Here is a 23,802-nt window from a genome sequence, read left to right as displayed (position 1 = left end):
TTCACTCTACTCGTAATTAATTTCTCTAAAAGCTTTCGCCTTTCACCTACCACTGCAGAAATTTCATCTCTTCACAGCCTCAATCTCTAGAATTTGACCTCTAATGTTTGAGTTTAGAGTTCACGAAGGAAAAAAGAAATGGAATAATTGAAGATGTACAAAATGAGTATAATCTATAAATGAAACTGTGGGACGTTTGGATTACACAGATCAAACCAAGTTCTTCCTCATCTATCAAAAGTAACCCAACAGATTACTTACATTCATAATCATCTTCACACCTTTCCTTTTATGGCATTTATTCTATTGCATTAACAAGACAAACACCTAAAACTTCACATCTTTTTTTTTCTTTTTGATATCCGTGAGTGTATGAGTCAACTACATTGACTAATTTCACGGGACAACCTTTCTGGTCCTACAACAGTTGGGTGTTAAGAAAACTTCAAATTTTTGAAGTCAGTTTCAGGGAGTGCTGCTTTTGTAGAGTTTCCTTGAGCTTGAAGAGAATCTTATGAAACTCGTCAAAATGTGGGTTTGTAGCATTTCTAGTATTCTCAATCCACTCCCTCACTTTCGGGTGTGGACCTAGAATACGACTCCGATCCTTCTCGTCCAAAAGCTGCATATTAAAAAATCCTTGCTACCATTAGATCAAGTGAAAACCAAACAGGGATGAAGGCGATATATGGGATTGTTTTGCAACATAATAAGTATAAGCTCCGTCCTAAAACTTTTTGTAGATTTTAACAAATGAAAAGAAAGGGCTGGCAAACCGATTACTGGTTGGTTCTACGAGCTCCTTCAGAAAGTAAACAATGAAATTGGTTTTTCTTGAAGGTCTTGAAGTGATCTCAAAAAAAGCAATTAGATGTATTTGCACCAGTGTGTGTACTGTACCTCTAGTTCCATAATTTCACAAACCAGACTAAGATCAGCTATGGATGGTTTGAGGCCACCTAGCAAATATTTCCCATTCCCCTTCAGCCAAAATGACTCAATTTTTGAAAGCGACTTGGATAACAGCTTCTCAGCTTCAGCAGCTGCTTGAGGATTCAGAGGACGGCCGAACAAAGGTGCAAGAACAGTATTGAATATTAATGGAGCTGGAAAAGATAAAAAAACAAGAAAAAATAAGTCCCTGTGGCACACTTCTCCCCAATCTATGCGAATATGAACGGTTGGTTATATACATTTGATTAAAGTTAGTTTTTTTAATTTTTATTTTATTAATATAAGCTGTAATTAGTAAGCGATTATATTTGTGGGATTATTTTTTTGTTCTGTGATGAGTCTTTCTTACACGTGAAACCCCATTATAACCATTGTAAATATGAAAGAAAGCTTTATCTACTCAATATAAAAGCTATGGTATGAAGAAGTTAGAATGAATTTAGAATTATCAGAAAGAAAAAACATCTTTTGAGTTACATACCTGCACCACTACGTAAGTTAGAATGATGCCAATCCAATACTGAATGTATTTTAGCCCTCCTGAAAAGATCAGCTGGATACCTAATAACATGAACAGAAATTCTGTTACAAGAGCTGAGCTTATTGAAATTTCTTAAGCTTACAATCATAGGTGCTAAATATACACACACGAGAGATTAACTGAATTCATATATAAAATAAAACCCACAGCTACAACAATGCAAAGAACAATATTTTTATTTCAATTGACCATAATCTGCAAGAACTTGGCACTTCTGTAGGGAACTAAGTTGCTGGGTTCAACCAAGCACTAAAGTCTAAACTACCTTTTCTTGAAACATAACAAATAAAAAATAAGGCACTAAATCATCTACACTCGAAGTATAAGATCATAACTCAAAGCAAGAAAAGGGCTGTTGAACCAAATACCAACAGAGATCAAATCTACCCTCCTTCCTTTTAAGGACACTAATTTAGGCAACGAATATCCATTAGAATTCTAGCCAAAAGTGATTTGTATTAACAGAGAAAGCTGCAAAACAGTAGTGAGATATGAGCAATCACTTACCAGTGATCTGCCACACCAGGAAACGCACAAGAAATGTAGATAAGAATAGCATGACTGCCAAAAGAAAATGAAGCAATGCACAATATTAAAATTAACATAGTAACCATATCAATACACAAGTTCAATCATAAATCTTAAAAATAATTGAGGTGTTACTAGTAAGATTTTTATCCCTTGTTCTTGAGAGATCGCAATATCTACAAAAATGTTCAAAACATACCTCTCAAACAGCTTAAATCTTCCATCAACAATGACGGGAACCTTTCCCATTGGGTTGATCTCTACAAGCAAAACCCAAAAGTCCATTAGAGATTAAAAAAAAAAAAAAATACAGAGCAGGGGGCAAATAGAAGAAGTAACACAAGAAAAATCATGGTTTCATTTTTCAACCAATCAACAACATTTTGCCCTCCCTCTTCACCAAAGTACGAATTCCAGAGACTCATCTCGTTGGAACTCACAACGACACTAAAAGCCAATTACATCTTAAATTATAAAGAACATGAAGAAACTGAAGGTAATAGACCCACGTCTCTATTGACCCACCTTTGAATTCAGGAGTCAGGTGTTCAAATTTGGACAAGGTTACCTTCACCTCCTCAAAAGCAATCCCGTTGACCCTAAAACGCCATTAAACGAAGAAATATATATATACACATATATATCAAATACCCAATTACGAGGGGAAGCAAAATTAATGGAAAAGGGAAGAGATTTTACTTGCAGAAGATGAGGACGGCGCGCGATGGCTGTGACATTCGATCTGCATAGACCTTAAGCGCCATTTTTACCGATTGGTCGGAGATAAAAATCACTGGGTACAAAAACAAAAAAAGGGTCTTAGGATTTAGGAATGAGGATGATCCTAGTGAATTCAAGATTGAGACTTTCTTCTCGGCGCGCTTCCCAACTGCGATAGGATTGGATTTAGATGATGTTTGGATGAGATTTTTGTCAGCCCTGCTTTCATTTCACATTAATCTTCATTTTCATTTCACTATCATTTTCCATTTTTTAATATGATTAAACCGAAAAGTAATCTTATGGACTTTCAAGTACATTTTAATATTTTGTTAATCAATTGTGAATAATCAACCCACCATTTTCTTTTCAAATCAAACAACTCTCCTCCTTTGAAAATCTCTCACATTTTATAGACATTCAAATCTATCTTGGGGAATTATCAAAAATAGGATAATTTGGAAGGATGTAAAGAGTTTTGAGATGAATTTTAAAAAAGATGACTTTTAGGACAAATTAGTTGGAAAAAGTCTATATTACCCTCAAGTTAAAAAATATCCTAAAATCAATTTATGAATCCTCTCTTCTCCTTCTCCTTCTCCCTCCGTTTTTTCACTTTCTAAAAATGTTTCATTTTTCTCTCATCCCTCCCTCTGGTGTTTCATTTTCACGAAATTTCCTTTTTCTTCCTTTTCCATTCTTTAATTCGTTTTCTTGAAATTTCTTTCTCAAGCTCTTCCCATGGTCTCCACCGGCCTTTGAAAACCATTTTCTCCATTTTCTCACTTCCAAAAAGAATATTTCATTTTTCTCTCATCTCTCTCCATTTTCATACATTGTGGGATAAATTGGCCTTCCTAATTCTAAGAGCATGAGAATGTTGCTCTCACCTGCATTGTTGTACATTATATAAAAGTTCTGCACACTTTACAATTTTCCAAGATAATGAAATAAAAATTGCATACCAAAAAACAAAAATGGTATTCATTCCATTATATAAAACTATTTATGTACATAGTTTGGAACATATACAATTCCTTCAAAAGTTGAAACTAAAAGTCAATACATGGGATTGTTGGTCCATAATTGAAATGCCAATTGTTTTCTAAAATATGACATGTTTTCTTGACATAATGTAGCTACATCTAAACCAGAAGCTTCATATTCGAAATACTTAATTGTAAATACACCACAATCACTATTGTTGCGTTGAAGTGGAATGGAGTCGACAATGACAAGTGGCCAAGGTTCCTTGTGTGTTGATGATCCGCCTCTCCTAACAAAGAATCCAGTAGCATCGAGCAAATTTGGCACCATCTCTTGAATTGGCTCTAATATGCTTCTCATATCTTCGGCACTCGTCAGCGACGGAAGCGAATCCCATACCTTAACTTGACAACGTACCAAGTCCAAGCATAATAGAATCCAATGATTGCCATGGATATTGAATGGAGAGTAAATGTAATCAACATTCACCCAAGGATCTTGACAGTCTTGTTTTGATCCGACAACATAGTCAACCTGCTTACTAAATGTGATAAACTACTTACTATAGACTGAAAATGATGAGCAGGGTCAATCTTGTACATGGGACCGTTAGTTGATGTCGAAGCCATACTGAAACCTGCATAAAAAAAAAACTAATTAAATATAATTGCATAAGAGACTTACTAAACATGGATGCACTAGCATCTTGGGACTTCTACTCAAAATTTTGGAAGGTGAGAGATAGGTGCTGATAGGTGCGAGATGCTGGAAAACTGCAAGGCAAAGTTGCTAAGTCTAATAAAATTGCTAACCCTAAAGCCTTAACACCTAGTAGAGTAGCTAAACATGCATTCTAAACGGTTTAGGAAGTTAACACTCTTATATTGGGACTTCTACTCAAAATTTTGGAAGGTGAGTCTAATAAAATTGCTAATCCTAAAGCCTTAACACCAAGTAGACTAGCTAAACATGCATTCTAAACGGTTTAGGAAGTTTACACTCTTATATTGGGACTTCTACTCAAAATTTTGGAAGGTGAGAGATAGGTGCTGATAGGTGAGAGATGATGGAAAACTTCAAGGCAAAGTTGCTAAGTCTAATACAATTGCTAACCCTATAGCCTTAACACCTAGTAGACTAGCTAAACATGCATTCTAAACGGTTTAGGAAGTTAACACTCTTATATTGGGACTTCTACTCAAAATTTTGGAAGGTGAGAGATAGGTGCTGATAGGTGAGAGATGATGGAAAACTTCAAGGCAAAGTTGCTAAGTCTAATACAATTGCTAATCCTAAGGCCTTAACACCTAGTAGACTAGCTAAACATGCATTCTAAACGGTTTAGGAAGTTTACACTCTTATATTGGGACTTCTACTCAAAATTTTGGAAGGTGAGAGATAGGTGCTGATAGGTGCGAGATGATGGAAAACTTCAAGGCAAAGTTGCTAAGTCTAATACAATTGCTAACCCTAAAGCCTTAACACCTAGTAGACTAGCTAAACATGCATTCTAAACGGTTTAGGAAGTTAACACTCTTATATTGGGACTTCTACTCAAAATTTTGGAAGGTGAGAGATAGGTGCTGATAGGTGTGAGATGATGGAAAAATTCAAGGCAAAGGAAATGGTCTTTCAACAATGCAGCTTATGATAATGTCTTTAGAATACAATCTTTAGAATGCATGTTTAGCACATATCTATTGTACTGGTAACTTTGCAGAGTTTATATGGGATACCAAATATATGTTCGAATTCAAGTTCTAAACTCCAAGGTATGGTTTTTCTATTATTACAGTACATTGCAAAGGAAATGGTTTTTCTTCCTAAAAACAGAATGGCTCCCACGGTTCTCTATGTCTGTGTGCATATGACATGCATTTCTTCTCTAAAATGTGCCAGAAACAAAAAACTCACATCTCAACAGACAACTTAAACAAACAAGATGGAATACTGTAATAATAAATAAGCTACAACAGACTAACTCTAAAAAAAAACTGAGATTTTATTACTCACTTGACTTCAAAGATGATGGATACGGCACTGCCAATGTAGAGGAGTGGATAAGAAATGGAGAGGTCCGGTGAAAACAAACCTGAAATCGAAATGGATGGAAGTGGAGAAGCGTCCGCCGGAGATGAAGTCGAAAGTAAAACAGAGACCCGTGCAGAAGAAATGGAGATGTTCCGTGAACAAGTTGAAATCGGAAAATATAGCGGAGAGTCGTGGAGAAGAAATGGATGGAAGTGGAGAAGAAATGGACGGAAGAGAAAAACGTTCACCAGAGGCGGGAGAGAGTTGAAGGGGGTAACTGCAGACGCGGGAGAGTTCAAATGCTCTGGTTTACGTTTTTCTTTTGAACGGCCTTCTGTCTTCGGGTTGAAGAAAAGGAAAAAGAAGAAAAGGAAAAAGAAGAAAAGAGAAAGGAAAATAAAAGAGGGTATTTTCGTCATTTCACCTCCAATTTATCCTAAATCTCAACTTTTTTACAATCAATCCTAAAACTCTATTTCTACCCCATTTTTGGCCTATTTTTGTCAATTCCCCATCTATCTTTTCAGTATCAAAAGTCTAATATAACTTTCAAAATAAATATTTTTTTTAATATATCTTTTGAAAATAAGAATTTTTATAACATCGTGTTATAATCTTTCTATAGTTCATCTTACATTCTTTAATATTATTTTTTTTCTTCTTAAAGTTAGATGAGAATTTAATGTTAACATGAAAAGACAATTCTTTTCTTTTAGTACAATAATTGGAGGTTTAGGGACTCAAATCCTATATCTCTCGGATGTAATATCATACTAATTACCCTTGAGCTAAGCTTTACTTGAAAGAAAAACAATACTATTTCTAATGATTGATATTACCTTCTTCAAATTTTAAAGGTTACAAATTTGTTTACACTTAAAAGTGTCCCGTTTATTGTTTTGCTACATTAAGAACTAATGAGAGTGGTGGACCAAACATAGGGTTCAAAGGGTAGGATGTTGAAGGATTATTTTTGCAAATATTTTTTGAAAAATGTTTATTCAAATAAGTTGATTCTACTTTTTAAGTTTCAAATTTCTATTCTAGTTATAAAAAAACTAGTATGATCAATTAGGTCGTATTCGTATGATTTTGACTAATTGCATTCACGTGCAAACACAATATAATAATGAATACTATTGACATACAACTAACCTAATAAATTTCTTCTATTAGAAAATAACTTAAACAACATTTTCAATATCAAATCAATATTATTTTATAACCAAAAGTTTAGAAATAAAACAACATACAAATCTAATTTACGAGTCATGATTTCCTAACAATTTAATTCATTAGTTCATAGCTTGGTGCCTAACAAAAATATTACAACTTGACTTTATTCAATAGCTTTACAAAGTCAATCACTAAAAATAAATAGGAATAGAAAGATGGCATAGAAGTCAACTATGGATGGGATGAAATATTGAGATTCATACGAAGATGTATTTAATACCATCTCTCTCTCCATATAGACTTATTATAATTTGTTGACATTCGACAACAAGCTGAGTTCCCACGATACTTTCGTACTCTTCTTATTAAAAATCTTGTATTGAATAATGTTTAAGTGAAATGTACGATTCTTTTAAATAGATAACTTTCAATTAGTTTTGAGATAAAACTTTATGTTTATTAGTATGAATACGTAGTTTTGAATTGAAGTTATAAAACTAAAAAGAATACATACTCGCTAGAGAAGAGGTATGGTTTAATTAGACATTTTAGTTCCTGTTGGATATTTGTAACACATATTAAAATGTTTGTTTTCTTTTTGTTTGATGATTACGTGTGAGAGGTCAAACTTTCAACATTTGAGATTACAATGAGTGATTTATTCATCTAACTATGTTGGTGGCACATAATTAAATAAGGCACACTTACGTTTGGTATATAACTTGTCCATGTTATATTTGAAAGTATACTTTCATCTTCCTAACTACTTTTTACCTAACATTTTTCTATTTCCAAATAATTTTTTTATCACTATTTATTTTTTGGATAATCGATGTTGAAAGATTTACATTATAAATCTCGTGGACACTAATACACACTCAAATGTTAGTTAAGGTATGCTATCACTAACTTTTTTTTCTTATATTTTACTGACTTGTTAAAGTGATCCAAATTCCTTTACCGAACTCTCTTGTATAACCCTTTTTTACACTTTTTATTATTGGTCTCTCTCCAACTCATAATATTTCTTTAACTAATTTCTCTTTATGTTTATTTTGTTTAGTTCCTCGTTGGTTTTTATACATGTTGTCGATAAAAATTGAAGATTTAGAAGTTAAAAATGACGGAATAGTAATCTAAAGTTGTTAAAAAACATAAACATAAATAATAGCTTTTATAAACTCAAACTTCCAAATTCGTCCCACTAACGAAAAATTCTAGCTCAACAAAAATAGTTCGACAAACTCTATGATTTTTTCTTTATACATATAGTTATTTTAATACAAAGAAGTATGCATACTCTCACAGTACTTTGACATTTCTTTTAACAAAGTTGAACTAGATGATTAATCACATCAAAAGGGTCTAAATTGAGCTCTCAAGTACTCAATAACCATGCTTGCAGCAACATGTTAAGGAATACTTAATCAACCAGTAAATGATTCCCATTAGATTAGAAATATTCCCAAAATACTAAATAAGCAGAAAAAAGACTTCCCAAGAGTAACTAAGAATGAAACTAGTTATTTTCCCATTGAAATGATTAATGAAAGAGTGAAATTTGTTTGGAATCAAAATTCGAACTTTGGGAGGGTGGTCATGTCGGTGGGTACAAGGGAGAATGGTGGACCAAACCCACACAGGGTTTACAGGCTTACAGCAAGCAATGAAGAAAGCGATTGTCGAAAAAGATTCGGGAAAGAATATCTATAAATTATTTAATTTTAACATTTTTCTATTTCTATTTTATCCCTCTAATCCGAATCTCAAAGCTGTCAAATTTCCCCCTTGATTGAGAGAGGAAAAAAAAAGGGGTGCTCTAGATGCACGTTAAGATCTCGAGCGACTCTTTCTTAGTTTGAATTTTCAGTAATTTTGCATAGCAAAGCAAGCTAAAGAAGGGGGAGACTTGCAAGTCTTCTGACGTTTTCTTCTTCTTCTTCTTCTTCTTTTTCGAATGATTCAAGGGTGAGGAATTGCTTAGCTTGATTCTCTTTTTGACTGAGTGCTTTTGGTGTTGTTTTTTTTTTCCCTTTGGGGTTGTCTAGTTTTCTTGTATACTTCTTTTACTTTTCTTATTTCGTCAGCCTTGATTTGTTGAAAGCATGTATTCTTGCTTCTTCTCATGCTATATCATCTTGTAAGCTCACTTTATTTGGTGAAAATTTGAGATAAAAAGGGGAAAGTGCTTTTTTTGGTTGTTATCAAGATAACCCAGATGGGAATTATTTCTCATCTTTGCCTTTTTTGGTTTCAAATGCTGGAATGTGACGAATATGGTTTATCCTGATCCACTTTTTGATCATTCTATTGTTGGTATTAGAATCTTATTTCTCAACAAAGCTTTAAATTGTCTTGGTGTGGCAGTGTCTTGTCTATCTCTGTGACTTATTAATTGCATCCATTTATCTTACCAACAATACATATATCATTCTAGCATGGTTCTAGTTTATAGGACCTCAATTGGCCTCATGGTGGATGCGTACACTGGGAAAAATCTCTTACTTTCAAGTTTCCAACGTACCCCAGTATTGTTGAAGATCATTTGAGCTTTGTCAGTGATGTGCCAATTATTACTCTAAAATAAATAATACTTCGAATGTTATGTTTGGTAGTTACTCTTTGGTGGAAGGACAAATTTGGATTGGCATGCGAAGCTGGATGGCAGTTTACGACCGTAATTGCTTCTATTGATTAGAGAATTACTGAGTTCAAGTAGGATGGGTTGTGGCTGTTCAAAACTCTCAGGGTGCTGTTGGACTTTAGATCATAACAAGCCTGTTCCTGACCTCCAGGATGTTGGTAAGTGTAAATCTACTGCTCTGGTTGAATATGTATTCACAAATACGGTTCAAAAGGCAATTACTATGATAGATCTTTTACTCTTGCAGAAAACGAAGGCAGTAGTGACCTCGACATACCTGCATTTCGTGAATACACCATTGAGCAACTAAGGATAGCTACATCTGGATTTGCTGTTGAGAATATAGTTTCAGAACATGGGGAAAAGGCTCCAAATGTTGTTTATAAGGGGAAGCTCGAGAATCAAAAACGGATTGCCGTCAAACGGTTCGACAGATCAGCTTGGCCAGATGCTAGGCAATTTCTGGTAAACTTATATTTAAGAACATTCACCAGCATGGGCATATCTTTCACCATGATTACATGCAAAAAGATGTTCATAAATTTTCTGTAAGTTGTAAATGGCACAAAGTTGTACTAACTTCTTCCAGAAGGAAAATGCAAAATTAACTTTCTAAAAATGTGTAGCCTTGACAAATTTTGGTTAACCTGATTTCAATAATTATTTACTAAAATCAGAAACTTATATCTAATATTTTGAGATATTTGTGTTTTCGGCCTCCTATTCTCTCCAATGGAAATTGTTTTATACTCTTTCAAATGTTACTTCCTTTGATTTCAGGAAGAGGCCAAGAATGTAGGTCTGCTACGAAATCTAAGGTTGGCAAATTTGCTTGGTTGTTGCTGTGAAGGTGATGAGAGATTACTAATTGCAGAATATATGCCTAATGAAACGTTGGCAAAGCACTTGTTTCATTGTAAGTTTAGTTTAATTATCAATGCTTTGGCCGCCCTGACTTACCTTTCTGTGGTGCTCATTTATTTGAATTTTCAGCATGGATCTGAGTTGCATGTTTATTTAACATAAGTCAAGGTTCCCATGGTTAGTGGTGGTGGGTGTAAAAGAATTATGTATTACCTTTTCGTTTCTCATCCTTCACTCCTGTTATTTTGAATTTTAGATCTCCTTGTTGGTAATTATGCCATGGCTCGCTGATGCTATTTTTATGACCATTGTTGGTTGAAGCAAACTTGTGCAGTTCTTGCAGGGATTATCCCTTAATAGTTGTGTCATTAACATTGTGAGGAACTCAAAAAGTTTCAACATAAGTGGTGAAAAATTAAACATTTGATGATGTGAAAGACGAGTTTTTAATCCTTAAAGACGAGTTTTTAATCCTTAATTGCTTTCCATATTTCTTCTTCCTCTCCTCCTGTACTTTGGTCTTGTAACAGGTCATTATCTTCTAAAGTGAAGTTTAATATAATACTTACTCAGGGGATTCTCAACCTTTGAAATGGATCATGCGGTTAAGAGTGGCCTTATATATTGCACAAGCTTTGGAGTACTGTACAAGTAAAGGCCGTGCCCTATATCATGATCTCAATGCCTATAGAGTCGTTTTTGATGATGTAAGCATCTTTAAATTGTACGACCTTTTGTCATCCCCTTATTTATGTGGGGGATAGATCTGGTGGTTGTGTAAAATGATAATATTTCCTCTCAGGATGGAAACCCCAGGCTTTCATGCTTTGGTATGATGAAAAACAGTAGAGATGGTAAAAGCTACAGCACAAATTTGGCATTTTGTCCTCCGGAGTATCTAAAAACAGGTACACCCTTCATTATTCATTAGGCCAGATTATTTTGTTGTCTCTGTACTATTAATTAGTAGTTAATGGGTTTTTGTCTTCTTATCTTCTTCATCTTGTGGAGTTGTAGTATTCGGTAGCCAGATTTTCTTGTTTTGCTGATTCTAACTTTACGAGGTTTTCATATATTGATCTTTTTGCATGTGTAATAAAACATGGAAGTGGCTTTAAAGTTTACCGTTCAACTGATTTAAAGCACTTGTGTAACATATGAAAGGGAAGCCCATACATCTGTATAGTGTCAAATTTCAAGGGATGTTTGTTTATGAGATCTCTTTCAATGTGGGCATAGTAATTAAGAATGGTAGTTCTCTCAGCAAAGGACTCTTTTCTTCCTTGAAAGCCGATTTTATTAAATGTGTCTCTCTTGGAGTTCCCTTATTATGTTGTCGAAATGTTTCTGTCCTGATGCACCAAACATGTATGCTTGGTTTTTTATGAGCCAAACTCCCTATGTTGTTTGAGCTCTCAGATTTTGGAGTCATGTTATACCAATTTCAAAGACATGCAAGAAAATTTGTCTCTGTTATCGGTTGTTTTTCTTCATCATTACTCGTATGCATTACTTGTTGATCAATTATCAGACCATTTAGTATGATGGACTGAAAATCACCATATCATTTATCTATAGGAAGAGTTACTCCAGAAAGTGTTATGTACAGCTTTGGCACTCTATTGCTTGACCTCCTCAGTGGAAAACATATCCCACCTAGCCATGTAAGCCTTCTTTCTCACCTAACGGTTTTCTATCATGCTATGAGATTATTGGAAGGCGTGTTTTCAGAAATGGAAGTATAAACTGCACCGCCGAATCTGGAATTGCACCAAATAATTGCCCTACTAATGTTCTGTTCGATAACTTTTAGGCTCTTGACTTAATAAGGGACAGGAATCTTCAAATGCTGACAGATTCTTGTTTGGAAGGACAATTTTCAAATGATGAAGGAACTGAGTTAGTGAGATTAGCTTCTCGCTGCTTGCAGTATGAGCCTCGAGAACGCCCTAATCCAAAATCATTAGTTTCCTCTCTAACTCCTCTTCAGACGGACACTGAGGTATATGCTCTTGCCATTTCAGTAGTTGAAGTTTTTTTTTTTATTATTATTATTTTGCATGCCACCATGGCATTAGCAACTTCTTTTTATTATTCATATTCATAGGATTTAACCAGTTGAAAAAACACCATCATGTTGATTTCTATCTTTGTTCAGGTTCCTTCACATGTATTATTGGGCATACCTCGTGATGCCTCAGATTTGCCTCTTACACCACTTGGAGAAGCTTGCTTAAGAATGGATTTGACTGTCATCCACGAGATTTTAGAAAAGATAAACTACAAGGATGATGAGGGTTCAGCAACTGAGGTTTGTTATGGCATATCATATTTAAGTAACAAATGTTGATACAAATTCTTATACTATTGTCATTCTTATAATCATGTAATTGAGTTTCTTACTCTGACAATCTGTCAGTTCTTCGAGTCAGCTTTGTTTACAGTTTAGAAAACTTTAAACATGCATCTGCATACACAATTGTGTTCATATTATAAAGCCACAAGTTTTAATACTATCCAACTGGAAGGAAATCTTATTACGTTTATGGATGTTTTCATCCTGTTTTTTCATACTCGTGTTCTTTCATTACTGTACCTTATCTTCAATTGTAGAAATAGAGGTACCAGGTTCTTGCTGCTAATTTTGATGGATTTTTGCATGCAGCTTTCCTTCCAGATGTGGACCAACCAGATGCAGGAAACATTGAGTTCAAAGAAAAATGGTGATCTTGCTTTTAGACATAAGGATTTTAGAGCTGCAATTGATTCCTATACACAGGTCTGTGATGTTTTCTTTCTATCTAAGACTTCTGAAATTAATTTCTACAGTTTCAAGACTTGTGTGTGGCTTTATTTTTGTTGGAGAGCTTGAAAAAAGGAAATAGAGTACAACAAAGAGAGGGAAATTAGTATTATGAAGGCAAAGGAAATAGTAAAGTTTTAGAAGCTAATCGCATATAGAGATCACAAACTGCCAAATCAGGAGCAACTCAAGAAAAATTCTAAACAAAGTTTTCAACTTTTAACTTTTATGTATCTAATTAAATTAACCACCAAGAAGATGGTTGACCAGGAGCTTCAATTACGGCTTTGCTTCTCAACCCAAGTTATGGGGCTACTACTTGAATCAGTACCTCTGGCTTTTCTTGCAGAGTATGTAGACATGGCTATGATTTATAAATAACCTTGTATTTAGCAACTTTGATGGGATTTATATTTCATAAGGAAAGTTTGCTCAAGATAATGTGTCATATAACTTGGGAGAGTAGAAGATTTTTGAAAAAACATATTGGCCATTGTCTATATCTCTATTTACTCAAGATTGCATGTGAGATGACGAGGATGTGGGAATGAAGGCTTTTGTAGGAAGTTCTGATATGGAAGACTAAGCACACATAACATATATTGTCTCTTGCAGTTCATTGATGCCGGAGCTGTGCTTTCTCCAACAATGTTTGCACGTCGTAGTTTGTCGTATCTTGCATGTGAGATGCCCCAAGAAGCTCTAAATGATGCAATGCAAGCTCAAGTTATATCACCTGTCTGGCATATTGCATCTTATTTGCAAGCTGCTGCACTTTTTGCACTTGGTAGTAACAACGAGGCACAAACAGCTCTCAGGGAGGGATTTGCACTTGAGACCAAAACAACTGCCAAATAAGTTAATGGCGACTTATATCTAAATTATTAGTATTGCAGAAATTTGAGGTTTAACTGCAGCCAGCCACAGGCCTGCCAAACTTGTTCAAACTGATCCTTTTGTCCTCAAATCCGTCCATAATGCTGAGCTGCAACTTAAGAAGACTTTTCTTGGAGTCCCTTCTGATGGATTCCCTTTATTTATATGGAACTGGCTGGAGTTTAGTCAGTTTTCTAATACATGGCCCAGAAAAGTAGGAGAACTTAGAAAATTGATTTGGTTTTGTAAAGGAGTCAACTGTTAAAAGTATGCGGGGTGAGGGGGAGGGGGGAGGGGGGAGGAGGGAGGGGGAGGGGCGAAGGAAGGGAATTATGCTTGTAATTTCTGTATAGTACCGTTAGCTTATGTAGGCAAGGCTCCTGTCAAATTTCTGTTAGGCTATTGTGTATGCTTGTTTTTGTCAAATACATGGGCAAATATATTTTGTTAACACTATACATTCAATCAATCAATGCTCTTTTAACTGTTTATATTCGAATTAATCCTGCTAACATAGAAATTTCAGTGCAGAATGTAAGGGAAAGTAGAAAGACAATCTAAAACTTGTCGAATAATATCATTAATCCTATCAAGTTTAAAGCCACTGTTCTCCAGATATTTGGAGGGTTTAAAGGGAAATTGTGAAGAAGCAGAAAGGAAACATTGGACTTTCAGACACAGAAATAAAAAATACGTACATATACCATTAAGTTGGTCCAATGCAGACCACTTTTTTTTTTTTCCTTTTTTTTTCTTTTTGGTAGATATTTCCCACCCTTTCTAATTTCTATACACAGATGAACTATTAACGTTAAGAATCATAACAATAAATTATGTACATTTAGCCATTGTCACCAGAAAATATCATCAACTGCTGTGATGGTTGATGGAGATTCATCATCTTCCTCCACCTCCATCTCCAACTCTGGCTCTCCAGGACCAAATTCAGAGGACTCAATATCTGCAAGATTCTTCAAATCAACGACGGTCAGCTCATCAAGACGCCTCACCACCAAGTCCGCAGCCGCAAGTTCATAAACAGGATGCTTGCTTGCCACTGCCACACACTTCATCCGAGCATCATGAGCAGCCTCAACAGTTTGGTTTGAATTCCCAAACACAATGCACCTTTCAGGTATGAAGTTCAAAAGCTGTGCTGCATAAACAAACATTTCTGGATCCGGCTTTCCCCTATGAACATCTTCCGCTGCTATAATTACATTGAAATCACCATCGATTCCGATCTTTCCCATGGCCGACTCCAGAGTTTCTCTAGGACGGGTAGAAACCAATGCCATGGGAATCTTGTAATGCATCAGAACATTCACAAACTCTTTTGATCCTGCTCTTAATCTGTAAATTCCCCCTTGCAATGCTTGATAAATTTCCTCCTTCCTAGCAGCCATTCTTCTCAATTGAGAAGGATCTCTTGACCAGCAAAGAACTTCAGAAATAGCTTGTTCGTTCTTCATCCCCTCTATTCTTCTGAGGATAAAAGCTGGGGGAGGGGATTTTCCTTCTTCCTGAGAAAGAGCTAACCAAGCCTGCTTCTCAATTTCAGGATTATCCTCAATCAACACACCCTCCCACTCAAATATAGCACCCAACCAACCACACCCCATTCTTTCTTGTCGAAGCAATGGATTGTGCAATGAAGGATTATCTGCTTTGTTCTCAGGAGGCCATAAACCCGGCTTTCGATCAAATCCAGAATCAATATCATAGTTCCAATCCTTTGGTATTCTATCTTCCCTGAATGAATATGCCTCTTTTGTCACCTCCAATGATAAAGCCTTAATTGAAAAAACTGCTAATCGATCCACTTTCAATCCATAAACTGGAGGAGATGAAATCAGTCTCTTCCCAACAAATTTAGATGTTGGAAACCAGCTGTTCTTCCTCTTGTAGGATGTTTCCTTAACAAAAGTTCCTCCACATAGCAACTGATGACCAAAAAGAGAAGCTGCTGCAATCGATTGAACCATCTTAAACCAGTTAACTGCTTCAACCCAACTACGAATTTTTACTTTAGACTCAAATTATAGACAAACTTACCAAATTTACACTAACATAAAAAAAAAAAAAAATCAATCCACCTGAATTCCTGGCAATCAATTGAATCATCCAACTTTCAGATCCCCAAACTGTCCTTAATGACAGAAAGGGAAAAGAACAACACAACACAACTAACACCAAATTTAATCAAAACACTACCACAAACATTCCCACCATGCCAAGAAACAGAGCAAAATCCACAAAACCCACTATTCCAAAACACAAAAAGGAAACGGGGGCATGCGAGTAAAGCGAAACAACCAAAAGGGAATTGGTGGGTATCGCTCGCTCAAATCTTAAATAAAACGGGCCCCCTTTATAGAAATCACCTAACTGAAAGAAGAAGAATAAGAAGAAAAAGAAAGAGAAAAAGTTGAAAAATCAGAAAGAAGAAGAAGAAGAATCAGGAAGCAATTACCAAGAAGAAGATCAGGAATTGGATTGACGATAAGGGGAGAAGGGAGAAGGGAGAAGGGAGAAGGGGGGTTGGTGGGTTAAGGGTTATATTGAGGAACACGAAAGGAAAGAATCTTCAATTCTCTTTCTCTCTGTATGTGTGTATATATATATAAATCATAAGGAAAGGATTTAGGAAGAAGAAAGAGAAGAGTTTTGTGGTTTAAATTTGAGAATAGGAATTAGGAGAGGGTAAGGAAAGAGAGAACAAGAAGAGGGTGGCCATCTGACCGGTCACGCACGCCGACCAGCAACCGGGTGGAAGGCCGCGTGTCGGTAACCATCTCGGTTGTTTTATGGTTAAATTGCCCTTATCATTTACCTTTATTACGCTTTCTGCCACTACTTTTGAGATAAGATTAAAAACGAACAATAATCCTCTAATCATTCATCATTGCATCTAAATTCTCGCCCCTAACTTCCTTCTTTTTCTTTTAATAAATATATTCTTTTATTTTAAATATACATTTTCTCTCAAAATATACTCAAATATCGCATTTTATTTTTATCCATATATCACGATTTCAATTATAAGCTTTTCTTATATTTTTCTAAATACTTTGTTTTATTTTCTATATTTAAAAATAATCTTAATAATAATAATAAATAATAATAAAAATTGACATTTATCTCTATCCAACAAAATTTATTATATTTATTTTTTAAAGGTAAATATTTTATTAAATGTTATATTTTTTATGATTTTTTTATTTATCTTAATTGATCGCAACTAATTCTAAATAGATTTATAATATTTTGTTATATTTTACTTTATTGTTTTATATTTAAAATTAGTTTTAATAATAATAATAACTATTTTTAAAGATTGAGAAAAAATTGGGAAGCTAACAACCTATATATACAAATGAGAAAGTTATTTTTAGTTACAAAACAACTTTTAAAAAAATAGAGATTATTATATGTGGATCAATATTTCATAAAATTTTGATCTATTTTGCTATATTTGAAAACAATCATACAAAAAAAATTATATATATTAGTACAATTTAAGAGTAAAAATGTTTGATATCAACACATCTTGGTTCTTAATTTAAAATGTGTATATTATTAAAATTATCTTTTTTTTAAAAATGTACATAAAAGGCCTTCTAAATTTAGTGTTAGAATTTGGAGTTTTAATGTTACATTTAACAAATTCATATACTTTAAAATTAAGAGAACAAATTAATTTCCAACTCAAAATATATATTTAAAATTTAATAATAGTAATAAAAAAGCCCTATGATATTTATCGTTTTAGAGTTTATAGTACAATAATTTAAGTTGCAATGTCCCATAAAGGTGGACAAAGTGATTATAAATGTCTTTTGAGAGAAGCAATTTCTTTAGAATGAGAAGCTCATAAATTAGCTTAATTAATTAAATACGAATGGGTTGGCCCTCCTAATTACATTTAATTATTATATCTTCAACTTTGTTGACTTAAAAAGATGCTTAATATATACACAATCAATTATATATTAAAGATTTTAAGTTAAATTTCACTTTTCTCAATCATTTATTGTATTTTTGGTTGTTAATTTGGTAGCTCATTCACTTTTTTTTTTTTTTTTTTGTTTCTTACAAAACTAAAAAAATAGAAAATAAAACAAATTATAAAAAATATATAATTTTTGTTCTTAATAAACAAAAATTTAAAAATAGAAAAAATAAAAGTAAAAAATTGGAAATTTTACCAAACTTTGTTTTTAGAGACTAAAATAGACCTTTTCAAGTGATTTGATTTAAACGTTAAAACGAAAAAGAGTTGAATTTTTGTTGGTGGAGAATATTATAACTCAAATATGCGGATGAAAATTGAAATTCTACCTTAAAAAGAAAACGTTATTAATAGTTTGACTAACTAAAGTATATTAATTTGATTAAAAATTATAAAATAGCAAATGGGTCACTAAATATAGTTCTAAAGTTTCAATGTTTAATGTTTATAGTTTGAATTTTAGTTTAAATTTGATCCAAAAACAGTTGAATTAAAGATGATTTTCCAAATTGTACTTTACACAAGTTGAATTAAAGCTCACACATTTCCATCTACTTTTACTCATACTTTATAACCTAATATACATCATTTAACTCAATCCCTCAAATAAAAAGCATTCCCTAGTTACTATTAATATTACTAGAAGAAACATCTCTATTATAGTTAGGGATATGATTCTTCCACCATTTAATTACAATACATTTGCAATATTAATAATAATAATGGACTAGATTGAACTTACGAAAGTTGTTTGGATGTTACTTATTATTTTTAATTATATTGAAAATATTGTTTTAAATATCATAGTTTGTCAATCACACCCATTAACTAAACTAATTTCTTAATTTGAGGATAACTCAACTAATTAAAAGATACATATGTAATTGAGGAATAGAAAGGGAGAGATACTCAGACTTGTCATTCATCCAAATTGGGCCAAAAACTTGTGAATTTATAGAATATTGAAACTTCAATTTTTAAGTACATATAATTGTTATTTAATTTTATTAAATTCTTTTTCAAAGCGCTAAATTATATATATAAAAAAGAATATTTTACCCCATACATTTTGGGTCTAGTTTCTATTTTATTAGTGTGTTGTACGACATTACACAAGTTGATTTCGAGGGTGTTTTTAGTCATAATTTTGCTTAATTTGTTACTCTTAAAGTGTTTTTATTATTGTTAGATTACAATTAAAAAAAAAAATATTCAATACTATGAATTGGTCACTAGAGTTGATAGTTGCGTAGAATTAGGAAGTTAGAGGTCGTGCGTATTGGAATCAAGTATTAGAGTTGGTCGTAAAGGTGGTTGTTGGAGGTGTGAAGGCCGAATTGATAACATGAGGTGGTCAAATGAGTTAGTCGTCATCATTGTAATGGAAAATAGTCTTCATTGAAGTTGGTTGTCGAAGTTAGAGTTCCAAACGTCTCCTTTAAAACCTACTTCACACCATACCTAAAAGTTACGATGAATAGGAATAATGGTTAGATTATAAGAAAAGAAAGAATGAAAATGGGTTAAAACACGAGATAAATGCAAAATGTAGGAGAGAATTGGGGAATCCATGTCTTTTAGAAAAGGTAGCAATCCATGTAGAAAATTTGGAAATAATAAAGGACAAGAGGTTGCAAAGAGGTTGCTGTAGGGGTCCCTACATTTTCAATATTTGCACTTAAGTTTGGACTTTGGACCACTCTTTGCAAAACCCTTCGAGAAAGAGTAGCGTGGAAGTCTCAAAGTCATTGATTCATCTTCCCCAAACAAAAAGAATCTTCTCATTGCTTCTTTATGTTTACACTTTTTATGTATTAAAGAAAAATAATGGACTTTTCCACTTAGTAAAGGTTAAATTTTGCAAATAAGACTTAATTTTTACGTAACAACCACACAAAATGTATATTTTAGGAGAAGAAAGTTAGTTTTCATGGTATTGTAAACCACAACCACTTCAATGCTTAAGTTAGAACGTTGGAAGGAGAACAAAGTATTTGATATTACTTTTAGATATGACCTTTTTCACACACACCCTACACCTTATTCATAGGTTTAGTCTCATTCTCATTCTTTATCAATATTTTATTAGGACGTGGGTGAATGTGTGCAAAATTCTTTTATACAAAGGTCAATGACCTATTATCCTTACTTTGTATTTGTACGATTAGGTCTTTTTTAATCTAGTTTATATTGAAGTTTTAGTATTTTTGACCTCTTTCGGGTCAAGGTTGATAAAACTAGGCTTATTTTTTAGATCAACTTTGGTAGAAGATTAGCCATTTAGATATCCACCCTGAATAATTTGACAAAAATTAACAATTTTGAACTAGTACTATCAATTTTGTTTTATGTATGTGAGATTACTTTTTATTTTTCAACTATATTTCTAAGAAAATCTAACTGGAAGTCGAAGTTTAAACACTTCATTACGTTAATATTAAGATTAACCGTTACTTAGATTATCATTTGATCTTTTAGATTTTGTATAAAATCCCTAATGGCATAGTTTTGTTTTTTTACTCCGACGTTTGTTTAATAACGTTTTCGGTTTGTTTCCGTTTTCTATTTAACGGAAACGTTATCAGAAAAACAATTCCTATTTTTCTCTATTTCTCCTCCGCCGCTGCTCCTTCATCCACCCTGGTTTCTTCCTTCTCCCTCACAGCCGGTGACAACCAACTACCGCCGCACCAACCCCACTCCCTTCTCGGTCGTCGGAGAACCCCTCTATCAATTTTCTTTCTCCTCAACCTGCCATTTGTCTATTTCCCTACTTTTCTCGTTTTCGCCCGTCTCCGATTCTCACTCTTTCTTCTTCGTGCCGTCCGCCTCGTCAAGGAATCACGTTTTGAATTCATAAGCACTTTCAACTGAATTTCTATTATTAACATGGCGAGGAAGAAGAGTAATACGAATAGAGGATCATCCAACCCCGGATTCGGTCCTCAAAATTCCATCACTCTAAGACAGGAAGCTACTGGGAAAATCAAACCCAAAGTATCTAACAATGCCAAAGTTTATTTGAATCATTTGGAAAATTTAGCGACTTGGGCTAGTGGGCAACCGTCTTTACCTTCATTGGCTGCTTTCTTTGGGCAACGTCTTGCTGCTGCAGCCGAGTCTTTGGCGGTTTCTCCTGACCCTTCTCTATTTCTCTGCGCGAGGTTCGTATGTATTCTGCTCTTTACATTTATTTAGCTTTGCATGCCTAGATTTGTTGTTTTTGTAGCGTTTATAACAGGGCAAGTTCATAAATATTGGTTGTATTTGAGGATGGGAGGTTTTTGTTGAGCTTTTTTGATTAGGTCTAAGTGAATGATTTATAGCAGTATTGAAATATTTAGGGGGGCACTGTTATACACCGTAATCTAATTAGTTCTAAGTTATTGCAATGGTGGAATTCAACAGTTGAACAATCGGTTGAAGAATTGAAAGTGTTCAATGCTATTTTGAGACTACTGAACAACACATCAATTGGTGCTGGAGATGAAAGAAGCTGGAATTTGTGTTGCTCTGGTAATCTCAGTCAGATCTTTGGCTCTGCCTGATTGATTTCAGGAGAGCTATTGAAGGAGAGATTTCAAAGATAGTGACTAGAGGAACATGCCTCTGAAGATAAAAACTTAGAGTGATTAGCATGTTTAAATGGTTATTTGTTTGTTTGTTTGTTGAGAACGTTATAATAAACATCTCCTATGGTGGCCTTGAATCTCTATGGGTGTTTTTTTTTGCTTGGAAGAGTATGAAGGAATTGACCACCATGTCTAGCATGTCTCATTTGGCGATCGATTTTGGAACTCATTAGTCATGATTATAAAGTTTTGGATACTTTGGCATTTTTAGTTCCGTTGAAGGCTTGCTATCCCTTCTGCTATGTGGTAATCTCTTGAGGAAAAAGCCAGTAAGCTATGGAGTATGGCCAATTCAATGAAATTTTTTATTTGGAGCGTGTGAGTTGGGAAGAAAAAGAAAGCCTTTAACAGCCAGGCTAAAAACTTGTGGGTGAAGTGCATGAGTTAGCCAAGCCTCATTGTTCTTTATTTCTCTAAATCGTGTGTTTAACCACTATATTTCCCTCGTTGTAATACTAATTAGGGTGCCTTTTGTTTTGTTATGTTTTTTTTTATGACAGTTTTCTTCTTTCTCCTTTGACTTCCAGGGAACTCATAATCAAATAATGTTTACATTTGCCTAAAAAAATGTTTACATCGGTCACATTACTTTTTTTTTAAAAAATAGAAACATCACATTACTCATAGGACAAGGCTGAGCATTACAGTATAGGTTAAAGATCCGTTATTCTATTTTCTTGTTGTTAAATTTTTACAATTACTTTGAAAAGAAAATCCGCTGGTGTTTTTTATTCAATACATGGTTGGAGTGGACACCTGATTCGAACCATATAGCTGTTCCATGTTAAGGACTTTTATCATGTCACATTTGAATGTTGTCTTGGAATCTAATCTTTTTTGGCTATAAAACTAACCAATCTTACCCGTTATATTACATTCAGGTGTGAAACAATTCTCCAACCTGGTTCTAACTGCAACATACGAATAGAGAAGAATACTGCCAAGAAACGTCGAAGACACAAAAAAGGCAGTAATTTGACACAGAATGTTGTGGCGTATTATTGCCACTACTGCTCATGTAGGAACATAAAGAGAGGGACTCCCAAAGGCCATATGAAAGTGCTTTATGGCACAGAGTGTGTAAGCAAGGTAAAATCTGTGGTTGTCAAGGATGGTAAAGAATGTGAAAACAAGATTTTTACCATGGATACTCCTAAAATTCCTCCTCTTACAACTGTAGACTGTCTAACTATCGACACTCCTGCAATTCCTTCTTTGTCAACAACTAGAGACGATCTAACCATTGATACCAGTGCAATTTCTCCAACTGGGGACATTTCTGTTGTTGATGGCCCTGCTATTTCGTCTCCTAGAACAACTCCTGCAATTTCTTCCACCTTGAGCGTAACAAGTATATCAAGATCGCAAGTTAGGGACATTCCTACTTTAGATGCTCCTGCAACTCCTCTCACCTTGACTGGAATGACTCTGTTGGATTCGAAGAGGAGAAAGAGGAAGAAACCGTCATCCAAGAATCAAACTGAACCTGAGAGTTGTTCTGGTCCAACATCACATGGGGAAACAAGCGAAGGCACATCCAAAAGGAAGCGTAATAGAAAATCATGGACAAGTTTGAAGGAAATTGCTCAAAGGGAGGAAGAGAGAGGTAAACAAAACGTGGCTGGATTGGCAATTCCATTCTCCCTGTTAGAGACCTAATAACCAAATTGTTTTGTAAGCGATTCTCCCAATAAAGAATTAATTTTATTTTATATCTTGCAGCATTGTCGATTTAAATTTGCAATGTTTGTTGAGAGTAGATCTTCAAATTGATGTAAAATTCTCAGGGAATCATTTACTAAATTGACAAGACTTGGAGCAATGAAAAATGCTGTCAAGGCTTTTTTGATAATCATTTAAAAACTTTAGTTTTTGTTTTTAAATATTTAGCTAATAATTCAACTTTTTGTTACTAGAGAAATATGAAAACTTCATAAATTTTTGTAGCGACGAAATTTAAGTAATTCCTCAGAAAAGTTAAAAAGTGAAAATCCAAACTAAAAATAAAAATAATTCAACACCTTACATCTGATG

At 34.1% G+C, this 23,802-nt stretch overlaps 4 protein-coding genes across 4 annotated transcripts; 2 read left to right on the top strand and 2 right to left on the bottom strand.

Annotated features, from left to right (window-relative positions):
* Positions 1-147: 147 nt before the first annotated feature.
* On the bottom strand, positions 148-3,109 carry LOC101211608 (glutathione S-transferase T1). Its single transcript, XM_004146479.3, has 7 exons — positions 2,723-3,109; positions 2,549-2,622; positions 2,223-2,283; positions 2,003-2,056; positions 1,436-1,515; positions 901-1,106; positions 148-622 (listed from the first exon to the last, which is right to left on the bottom strand). The coding sequence occupies exons 1-7, from the start codon at positions 2,785-2,787 to the stop codon at positions 446-448; spliced, it is 717 nt and encodes a 238-aa protein (XP_004146527.1). The 5' UTR covers positions 2,788-3,109; the 3' UTR covers positions 148-445.
* Positions 3,110-8,547: 5,438 nt separating this feature from the next.
* LOC101211110 (serine/threonine-protein kinase BSK7) lies at positions 8,548-14,613 on the top strand. Its single transcript, XM_004146477.3, has 11 exons — positions 8,548-8,905; positions 9,553-9,739; positions 9,829-10,046; positions 10,362-10,497; positions 11,019-11,152; positions 11,248-11,353; positions 12,024-12,109; positions 12,259-12,447; positions 12,604-12,756; positions 13,111-13,224; positions 13,864-14,613. The coding sequence occupies exons 2-11, from the start codon at positions 9,658-9,660 to the stop codon at positions 14,104-14,106; spliced, it is 1,461 nt and encodes a 486-aa protein (XP_004146525.1). The 5' UTR covers positions 8,548-8,905; positions 9,553-9,657; the 3' UTR covers positions 14,107-14,613.
* Positions 14,614-14,770: 157 nt separating this feature from the next.
* LOC101210862 (5-amino-6-(5-phospho-D-ribitylamino)uracil phosphatase, chloroplastic) lies at positions 14,771-16,808 on the bottom strand. The gene has a single exon (XM_004146476.3). It carries the CDS (start codon positions 16,107-16,109, stop codon positions 14,976-14,978), a length of 1,134 nt encoding a protein of 377 aa, XP_004146524.1. The 5' UTR covers positions 16,110-16,808; the 3' UTR covers positions 14,771-14,975.
* A 3,919-nt stretch (positions 16,809-20,727) lies between these two features.
* LOC101220608 (hypothetical protein) lies at positions 20,728-23,620 on the top strand. The gene is made up of 2 exons (XM_004146517.3): positions 20,728-21,300; positions 22,650-23,620. The coding sequence occupies exons 1-2, from the start codon at positions 21,026-21,028 to the stop codon at positions 23,425-23,427; spliced, it is 1,053 nt and encodes a 350-aa protein (XP_004146565.1). The 5' UTR covers positions 20,728-21,025; the 3' UTR covers positions 23,428-23,620.
* The last annotated feature ends 182 nt before the right edge of the window (positions 23,621-23,802 follow it).

Source organism: Cucumis sativus, chromosome 4, assembly GCF_000004075.3.
Source record: "Cucumis sativus cultivar 9930 chromosome 4, Cucumber_9930_V3, whole genome shotgun sequence".
Taxonomy (NCBI): domain Eukaryota; kingdom Viridiplantae; phylum Streptophyta; class Magnoliopsida; order Cucurbitales; family Cucurbitaceae; genus Cucumis; species Cucumis sativus.
The sequence above is the reverse complement of the archived record's forward strand: the minus strand, read 5'-3'. Positions and strand labels throughout refer to the sequence as shown.